The sequence below is a fragment of the Vombatus ursinus genome, unplaced genomic scaffold (genome assembly GCF_900497805.2).
Source record: "Vombatus ursinus unplaced genomic scaffold, bare-nosed wombat genome assembly UNPS02014791.1, whole genome shotgun sequence".
NCBI classification, from domain to species: Eukaryota; Metazoa; Chordata; class Mammalia; order Diprotodontia; family Vombatidae; genus Vombatus; species Vombatus ursinus.
The window spans coordinates 57826-68313 of record NW_020954569.1 but is presented as its reverse complement, the minus strand read 5'-3'; the positions used below and the strand labels follow the sequence as shown (position 1 = coordinate 68313).

Sequence of the window (10488 nt, the reverse complement as noted above, 5' to 3'; positions counted from 1 at the left end):
AAAGAAAGAAAGAAAGAAAGAAAGAAAGAAAGAAAGAAAGAAAGAAAAAGAAATATATATTATTTATATATTAATATTATTAATAATATTAAAAATAAATATAATATATTAATAATATTAATAAATATAATAAATATATTCCTACCCTCAAGTTTTCTACAGAGAACTGGTAGAAAGGGCCCTCGCCTCCCATAGACTGTGACAGGGGCATCCATCCTCTTTATTTATAGAGACCTCAAGCTGAGAACTGTAATTTATAGGCAGCTCTTTGGTATTCTATAAGGTAGATCCTCCTGTGTTTGCCATATTCCTTAGCTGGAACTGGATCATATCAGAAGAGGCAAGAGCTTGCTCAGGCTATTTAGCAGTTCAACAGGGTATATCTTCAGGGTCCTTAGAGGCTCCCAAGGGATATAAAATAATTTATGTGGTTTTGAAAGAGTCCTAATTTTTATTTTCATGGGTGTCATCTGCCCTTGTTGCATCTGACTCAACCTTTATCCTATATTATACAGTAAGGTCCCAAACCATAACTTCAGAGAGCGTATTTTCAGATTTTATTTCATTGTTTTATATTTTTGGCAAAATATATTAAGGAAAGATATCTCTGAAAAAATTGTTAAGCATGAACTTTTCTGTTCAACTGAAGAAAAGTCATGGAATAGATTAAAAAGAACTTCTTTTCTTTCTTTCTTTTTCTTTCTTTCTTTCTTTCCTTCCTTTTTCTTTCTTTCTTTTCTTTCTTCTTCCTTCTTTTTTATTTTTAAAGGCACAAGCTAGAAACAATACCCACTCCTCCTTCAAGACTCTCAGCGCTGCTATCAACCAACCTTCAGATGATTATCTTCTTGAAAGTGCCAATAAGCTGTTCGGAGAGAAGTCCTCAAGATTCAAAGAAGTAAGTGAAATCTATCCAACAGAGATTCCTGGTACCCTGGGAGTAGGAAAGGGAAGGAAAAAAAGGAGCCATGCGAGACATGTTTTAGGGAATATTGATAATTGTGGCCTCCAAAAATGTTCTAGTCATGAATTTGCCTAAGAAACTTTCAACCTATTTGACTCGGTATTTTCTATAGAGTCTTTTCATTCAACTGTAGGGTTAGACTAATGCAAATATATCAGATAATTTTCCAACTTTTTATACTTGAGTATTTCTAGATTATCCTAGACGGTGTAATATAATGGGTAAAGAAGCCCAGAAGCCTTGAAGCCCAGCAGACCTGGGTTCAATTTCTGCTTCTGATACATATGGGCTGTGGAATCTTGGACAAGTCACTTAACTTTAAAATACTACTTTCTAAGTCTATGACTCGTGGGGAAGGCCCTAACTTGCCTTGATAGAGGGGATTTCCTCACCCGGGAGTTGCCTATAAGAATGAAATCATGGGTTCAGTCCCCATCCTTTTCATATAATAATGGGTAAATTCAGCAGAGTTTCCTTTTATATTTAGCATATCATATTGATATTTTCATTATTTCTGTATTTTGGTATAGAAAACATCAAAATCATCAAATTACAAAAAAAAAAAACTAAAAGACCTTTTGGATTAATAAATTCATTTCGTACAACTAATAGTTTTTGTAACCATGCTGTCTAGAGACTAATGTCCTGACAGACATACTTAGATATAATTTATTTGGAATGACTTTATTTTGCCTTTGTTTTTGTAAGCCACGTAGAGCCTTTTACTGATATCAGTTATAGGAAATAAACTCTGACATTCTCGTGTATTTAATTGTAATAAATATGAGTAGAGAAAGCATAGCTTTTTCAGCCTGTATAGTAGGCGACTAGAGCTCCACAAGATTCTGTAAGGATGTCTTCTCCCCGTGCCCCCACAGTCCCCCTGCCAATGGCAGCTGGTAATTGGATACCTGTGCCCACGTTGCTGCTTCTTCTAATTGTAGTCATTACACATGACAAATAGTAAGGGATCCAGAAGGGCATTGTTCTCACCTTGCTCTAGCTATCCTTTCTCCCACCATACACACAAAGTCTCCCTTCCCCTCTAGAACACTAAGTGTCCAAGGCAATCAATCAAGAGAAGCAGCTAGTACAGTGGAGAGACCACTGGGCCTGGAGTTAGGAAGAACTGAGTTCAAATACAGCTTTGGATACCTACTAGCTATGTGACCATGGACAAGTCACTTACCCCCTTCTTTGCCTCAGTTTCCTCAATTATAAAAGGTAGATAATAACAGCAACTACCTTCTAAGTTTGTTGTGACAATCAAATTAGATAATATATGTAAAAGTGCTTAGCACAGTACCTGGAATATAGTAGAAATTATGTGGATGCTGTTGTTGATGAGGATGATGAGAATGGTGATGATGAGGATGATGTTAGAGCCAAAAACAATGAATGGCGAGTAGATGAGAAGGGGGCAAAAGGAAGAAGATATTTAGATTTCTAGGGAAAAGATCTCTGTAGCCAGCTTCCCAGCATACTACCTGGTTTAATGCAGTCTTTGCCATCCTCACTTCCGACCAAGCTCAGCAAACATTTGTTATACAATCCTCATAGCTCCTAACCTTGAAGACAGGTCTAAGATTTGCAGTTATATCTTTGGCCTGACCAGGTAAAAATTGTATGAACCTTGAGATGTTCTTGCTTTTAAGGAATACCTAAGGCAATGTAAAGAATATTACTCTGCAGAACCACAACCTGTTAACTTTAGAGAAGATGCGAATGAAGCTAGAAAAGAGATCAACTCCTGGGTTGAAACTCAGACAAAAGGTAAGAAAATTCTCATAGTGATGTCTTTCCAATTAAAAAGCTATGACTCATCAACATTTTTATACATCCCTGAAGTTGGCTCTCACAGATTTCCCCAAGTAAAATGTAAACTTCTTTAGAGCAAGGGGAGTTTGTTTTTTGCATCTATTCAAGCATGGTGTCCTGTTCTTAACAGGGGCTTAACAGAAAGGAAGGAAGCAAAGAAGGAAACAAGCATTTATTAAGCACTTACTGTTGTGTCAGGCACTGTGCTAAGTGCTACTATACCACTTTGACAATTGAAAAAAGTGCATTTATAATTTAGATGTTGTTGAATTTAGAAAGTAAACTTCTTGCAAGCAAGGATTGTTTTGTTATTTATATTTGTTTTTCTGGCCCCTAGCATAGTATCTGGCATATATTAGGAGTTTAATGAATGCTCAGTTGATTGGTTGAATTGAAAAACAAAAAGACCAACTCAGTATTTATTTCTTTTGGTGAATATAACAGTATAAATTTTTTACTCAAAGTAATAGTCCTCAAACATTTTCGTTTCAAGATCCCTTTATACTTTCATGTATTTTTGAGAACCCCAAAGAGCTTTTGTTTATGTGACTTATAGCTATCAATACTTACTGTATTAGAAATTAAAACTGATACATTTAAAGTATTCATTTATTTGTTCATTTAAAATAATAACAAACCTATTGTGTGTTAACATAAATAACATGTTTATTTTTTAAAATTCCAAAACAAAAAAAGTGAGAAAAGTGAAGTTTTGCATATTTTTGAAAATCTAACGTTTGGCTTAAAAAACACTTATATTTGTTTAGTTATATCCAACTCTTTGTGACTCCATTTGGGGTTTTCTTGGCAAAGATGCTGGAGTGGTTTCCCATGTCCTTCTCCAGTTTATTTTACAGATGAGGAGACTGAGATGAACAGGGTTAAGTGACTTGCCTAGGGTCACACAGCTAGTAAATGTCTAAGCACACACTTGAATTCAGGTCTTCCTGACTCCAAACCCAGCACTCTATCCACTGCACCACTTAGCTGCCCAAAAAGAAATACAGTTGCGTTTTAAAATTTACTTCTGCATTTAAACTGCTATAACATGTTGTTTTGGTTAAAGTATAAGAGAAAATGTGGCCCACACAGATGGGTAGATAGAAAAGGGAGGAGTATCTTAATATAAAAACAACATCTTAATATTATTATGAAAATAGTGTTGATCCTGTGGAACAAATTTTAAAATGAGTACTTCTGTGCTTTTGGAATTCATAAAGGACTGAGATTATTTAGCTTGGAAAAGGGAATGTTAAAAGGTGACTTGAAGGTTTTCAAACATGTCATGATGATGATGATTTTCCATTTCCACTGAGGCTAGAACAAGGGGGCAAAAGGCTTAAATCACACCTTGAGTGACTTAGGAAGGGAAATTACAAAAATAAGTTTAGCGACATTTTTTTAAAATTTCCTCCCTTACTAGGTGTTTAGCTTCCTGATTAGATGATTGCTAATTAGTCATCTAATCATTTATACTGGTGAGCTGTATCTTATTCATCCCATTATAATCCCACTTCTACTGCCCTAATCCAGAATTTTATCAGTTTATGGCTAATATTCTATCTCTGACATTGCTGACAAAAGATGAGTTTTGGGAGGTAAAGGCTGTGCTCTTGAATGAATTCTCGCTCCCTCCTTTCTAGGTACCCTGTTCCAACCACAAAAATCTGGGGACATAACCTTCATTGTAGTTAAAGTTGAGTTTCCAAATTGGATGGAGAAATAAAACCTTAAAATATCTTTTTCTCATTTTATCTGGGATTTAACAAACTTAAAAACAAAACAAAGCAAAGCCTAGAGAGCGTGTTTGGTTTCCGGAGTTGGGAGAAAAGTAATATCAAAAGCTTTGCCAAATTTAAACAGTCTCTTTGAATTTGATGGGAATACTCAAGCGAGCACAGCTACTTTATCTTCCATCCGCAGGCTGCAAAAATTTAGCATCTTCCAGTTACCTAGAAAGACAAGGTGAGGTGGCTAGAATTACACACCAGAAGCTCACTATCCTTTACAAACTAACTGACAACAAATCCCTGCACTACAAACACAAGCCCTTAGATTTCTTTGGGAGTTCAACAAATAAATTATACCCGAACAAGGGCATCATTACATACAAAGATATTGCCCATAATTGTTCAGGGCTAATGCCGATCCATAAATTTATTTATTTTTTTTTTGGTGAGGTAATTGGCGTTAAGTGACTTGCCCAGAGTCACACAGCTAGTGAGTGTTATGTCTGAGGTCGGATTTGAATTCAGGTCCTCCTGACTTCAGGGTCAGTGCTCCATCCACTGAGCCACCTAGCTGTCCCCTCCATAAAAATTTAAGAACAGTTTGCCAGAATTTCCAAAGTGCATGGAGTAAAACTTTTTCAAACCATAAAGATCTAGCAAGAGAAAACAAAACCATGTGGAAAGAGGATGCAGCACATGTCGCCCTCCTAATCCTGCCAATGGAATTGTCCTTTGTTTTCAGTGAGTCTAAATAAGATGAAGGTGTGTTCCAATACTCTTATTTTATTACAAAAGACAGTCATTTTAATAACTTTCATGATAGTTCCCAAAGTACTAAATGCAAAATAATAATGGCAAAAGAGTGATTTGTCCTAGAACCATTTCTATCTGAACTCTAGAAAAAAATAAGAATGAGATGATGATGATTATAATAATTTATTAAATGTATATCCTTCTCTACAGGTAAAATTCCAGATCTGTTACCTGAAGGATCGGTGAATGATGAGACCAGGTTGGTCCTGGTAAATGCTGTTTACTTCAAAGGAAAATGGAAAACTCCATTCCAAAATAAAGCAAAGAGACCACAGCCTTTCCGAGTGACCTTGGTATGGAAAAATATGATAAGATTTCACATCACATTATTATAACCTACAGATTGGAAAGTGGACCAAGGCAAATTGGCTTCTCTGTTGATTTTCCTTGACTTTACTCATGCCTCCCCACACCCCTATCCCTGAAATGGATCCTCATCTCCTCACCTCTGACTGTTGAAATCCCCCAATCCCCTTCCTTCAAGGACCAGTTAGGTGCCATATTTTCCTTGAAGCTATTCATGATCCTTCCAACTTGAAGCAATCTCTGACTTGGAGATTTTGCTTGATCTCTCTTTTGCACTCTTCACAGGAGTTGGAAATAGAAGTAGCCTCTGATATCATTCTACAAATTTGACACCTTCTGATATGTGTTGTAGCTATTTGTATATATTTCACTGTTCCTATTAGAAAGACTATAACTGCCTTGAAGGCAAGGTGGTATCCATTAAAAACAAAAGAAAACAAAACAAAATGTTGTACTTCTAGTACTTGTTATATAGTACTTTTAATATAGGCAATTAATTATGCATATTAAATTGATTTTAATTTCAATCTTTCAAGTATTGTGCAGTAAGGGTCTACCAACATACTAAGTAATGGTAATAAATAAGACATTCTGTTTATTCTATGAAAAGCAGAAATTTGTCCCTTCTTAAATCTGAGTCTTGATAAAACTTCCCAATTTACCATCTCTAACTGACTACCTCTAGTTAGACCATAGTTTTCTTGACTTCTGTAATAACATGCTTCATTTACATGTTAGTCCAATTTCACATTCCTTTTTATCAGTTTTTTAAATGGATACATTTTGGTTTGACACAACAGATACTGCTCAACAAACACCCAGAAAAATTCCCCCACAAAGAACTCATTTCATCATTATGACTAATAGTACATTTCACTTTTCAATTTTCTAGTTCTCTATTAACAGAAAGGACCTTTGATCTCAATCATTTGGTATCCACATTGTCACTTGTGTTTGACTGGAGTTTTGTGGTATCAATATGTTATCTTTGTTTACATAGTTGTAGTATTTGTTCATATATTCTTTTAACTCTGTTTTGTTCACTTTTTTGGGGGGGGGTTAGGCAATGGGGTTAAGTGACTTGTCCACACAGCTAGTAAGTGTTATATGTCTGAGGCCGCATTTGAACTCAGGTCCTCCTGAATCCAGGGCTGGTGCTCTGTTCACTACACCACCTAGCTGCCCCATTTTGTTCACATTTTACAATTCTTCCCATCTTCTTCAGAGCTTCTAGCAAAATAATATTTTATTATAAGTTAAAATTTGTTTAATCATTCCACAATTTTTTTCTCAGCTTTTTGTCATTGCCAATAATGATGCTGTGAATATTTTGATATTCCCATGGGTCTTTTCTTAGTGCCATTAGCTTTTCTCAAGATACAAACCCAGTTTTGAGATTGTTAGGTCAGATTAAATGAACAATTAAATAACTTTTGTTGCATAATTCCAATTTTTTTCCCAGAATGGTTAGATTCACAGCTTCACCAATAATGAATTAGAAAAAGTGTCTTCTTATAGCCCCTCCAATATTGAATTTTTCTGTGTTTGCCAACTTGATGGGTACAAAGTGATGCTTCAAAATTGCATTAATTTGCATTTCTTCATATGACCATTGATAATTAGTATTTTTTCTTTCAAAACCTATTCAATAGTTGGCATGTATATAGCACTTTAAGGTTTACAGATCATTTTACAAATATCTCATTTTATCTTCACAGTAACCCGGAGAGGTAGAGACTATTATTATTCTCATGTTGACGGTAGCCATCTTTAGGGTGGTGGGGGGGAAGAAAATTTTTTTTTAATTACATGAGATCTTTATCACATATTTAAAAGAAACAGCAAGTTGTATATAATAGATTTGCAGTTACATGTACAATCATCTTTTTTATGGAAATGCTTATTTTATTCCATAAATTAAAAATAAAATAAATAAAACATTTTTTTAAAAGATACTGAGGTAGACAGAAGTTAAATGACTTACATAGAGTCACACAACCAGCAAGTATGTGGCCTGAGGCCAGATTTGAACTTTGACTGTCCTGACTCCAGGTCCAGCACTCTATCCACTATGACACCTGGCCACATTTCTTAACTCTATAAGCTTGTATCAGGTCCCTACAGATTCTGGACATCAATCAGACTTTCATCAGAGGTGTATAATGAAAAGATGTTTAATGTTAGAAAGTGTTTAATTTATGTGCCAGTTCTCAAACATCCTATTTCTCTTTGCTGTACATTAGACTGAACGTAAACCTGTACAGATGATGTACCTACAAGATAAGTTGCACATTGGCTACATAAACGAACTGAAGGCTCAGATTCTAGAACTCCCGTATGCTGGTGATGTCAGCATGTTTGTCCTGCTTCCTGATGAAATTAATGACTCTTCCACTGGGTTGGAATTGGTAAGGAAATGAAGACTTTAATCATTAGTGGCTGATGCTAAAAGTACTTTTCATGATATTGGTCACATCTATTTTTAGAAAATGTGTGCATGGAGATGTGTAAACGGTGCTACATGAAAAAAAATTTTACCTGAAATTCTTATCCAAAACATTAAATAAAATGCCTTGAAAAATGCTGTAAATTCCATTTTACTGCAAATGTTTTTACAAGGCTATTAAATCTCATTTTCATTCTCATGATGACTAGGCTAAAATCATTTCAAGTAGAAGAGAAACACATTTTTTAACACTGGAACTAAATGACTTTAAAAAAAAAAACATTGATATGCCTTGTGTTTATTTTTATTCCTGCAGCTAGAAAGAGAAATAACCTACAAAAAACTTAATGAGTGGATCAAAAAAGCCACAATGGAGAGTAATGATGTTCATGTTTTCCTGCCCAAGTTCAAGTTGGAAAAGAATTATGAACTCAAGTCCATTCTGCAGAGCATGGGAATGAAAGATGCCTTTAGCATAAGCGAAGCCAATTTTTCAGGAATGTCAGAGAGAAATGATCTCTTTCTGTCCCAAGTGTTCCACCAAGCTGCCGTAGATGTCAATGAAGAGGGCACGGAGGCAGCTGCTGGCACCGGGGGTGTCATGACAGGGCGATCTGGCCGTGTGGGACTGCAGTTTGTGGCTGATCATCCTTTCCTTTTCTTTATCAGGCATAACAAAACCAATACTATCCTTTTCTTTGGCAGATTCTGCTGCCCCTAAAATGGAAACATTCTGTCTTTGCACAGGAACTCATAACACGAGCAGCAAACCTCAAAACTGTTATCTTGCAGTGCAAAAGCCCAGAGGCTTTTCATCATGTTCCTGTTTCTCTGGGCAAGTATTATAGATTAGAAATGATTACCTGCTCTAGTTGCTTTAATAGAAATGGAAAGAATGATTTGCACACTTGAAGTGATTGAGCATTGGCTTGACTGTTCACTCTTATTTTAATTGTAGAATATAGTTTTTATTGCATTATTTATTATTTTATAATATGGTATTTTATAAATGTTAACTGCCATTTATATGAGTATAAAACTAATGAAGCCACAGTGTGCCAACAGGAAAACTGGCTGCTAATAATGCATTCAGTCATTGTTTCCTGCAATTAATGATTGGAAAATATCCTTCCTCACCAGCTCAATTAGTGTAACTAAAATGTACAAAGGAAAAACTTCTGACGGAAAATTAAACTATATGTTAATATATGTCATATAGATTTCTAATATCAGCACAGAGATGTAACTGAAATGGCAAAGCAAATATAAATAAACAATGTCAATAAAGCTATTTGCTTGTTATATTTCCATTAGACCCATGGGCATTAAGAATGTAACTTTTTTTTTCAAGTAAATAAGGCAACAAGCATTTATTAAATCCTTACTATATACCAGGTATAAGCAGCTGTTGGCTCAGTGGATAGAACACTGGGCCTGGAGCCAGGAAGACCTAAGTTCAAATTCAACCTCAGACACTTCCTAGCTGTGTGACCCTGGGCAAGTCACTTAACCTCAGATTGTCTGAAAAAATGGATCCAAGGGCTTCATTGGAGAAAAAAATGACAAACTATTCTAGGGTCTCTGCCTAGAAATCCCCAGATGGGGTCACGAAGGGTCAGACATGACTGAGACTGAACAACAACAACAAAATATGCTGATCACTGTGCTAAGTAGTAAGTTTATATAAACAAGCAAAAAAGAAAGGAAGTCCCCGCCCTCAGGGAGCAAACATTCTAATAGGGGAAGGGAATAAACATTTATGTTAGCACTTATTATGTGCCAGGCACTCTGCTAAGTGTTTTTACAAATATTGTCATATTTGATTCTCACCATAACCTTTAAGAAAGGTGATATTTTTATCTCTATTTTAAAGTTAAGGAAAATGAGACAAACAGATTAAGTGACTTGCCCAGGGTCACACAGCTACTAAGTATCTGAGTCTATATTTGAACTCAGGTCTTCCTGACTCCAGGCCTAATGCTCTGTCCACTGCTCCGCTGTTTGCCTAAGGGAGACAACATGCAAAAGACTATTTGCATACAAGACGTGCACAGCACAAATGGCAAATGATCTCAGAGGTAAGGCATGAGAATTTGGGAAAGACCAGGAAAGTACTCTTACAGAAGGTGGGGATTTCATCTGAGTCTTGAAGCAAGTCAAACAAACTAGAAGGCTGAAGTGAGGAGGGTGATCATTAAGACATAGAGTTGGGAGATAGGGTGTCATGTGTGAGGGACAGCACTTGGTGGCAGTGCCCTTGACAAGGATGGGGAAGGCAGGAAGGTAATAGGGCTTGGGAAGAAAGATAAGAGTCCTGTTTTGGACAAGTTGAGTTTGTGATACCTAGCTGCAAATGTCCAACAGGCTGCTGATAATAGAATAAGATATTGGAGAATCATCTGAATAGTGAT

General features: G+C 35.9%; 1 protein-coding gene across 1 annotated transcript in view; it reads left to right on the top strand.

Annotated features, from left to right (window-relative positions):
- The window catches only part of SERPINB2 (serpin family B member 2), a 24116-nt gene extending 14748 nt beyond the window's left edge, over positions 1–9368 (top strand). Inside the window, exons 4-8 of the mRNA XM_027868763.1 lie at positions 770–898; positions 2620–2737; positions 5476–5618; positions 7875–8039; positions 8394–9368. Coding sequence (XP_027724564.1) covers positions 770–898; positions 2620–2737; positions 5476–5618; positions 7875–8039; positions 8394–8798 — 960 coding nt within the window. The 3' untranslated portion in view covers positions 8799–9368. The remainder of the gene's footprint in view (positions 1–769; positions 899–2619; positions 2738–5475; positions 5619–7874; positions 8040–8393) is intronic.
- The last annotated feature ends 1120 nt before the right edge of the window (positions 9369–10488 follow it).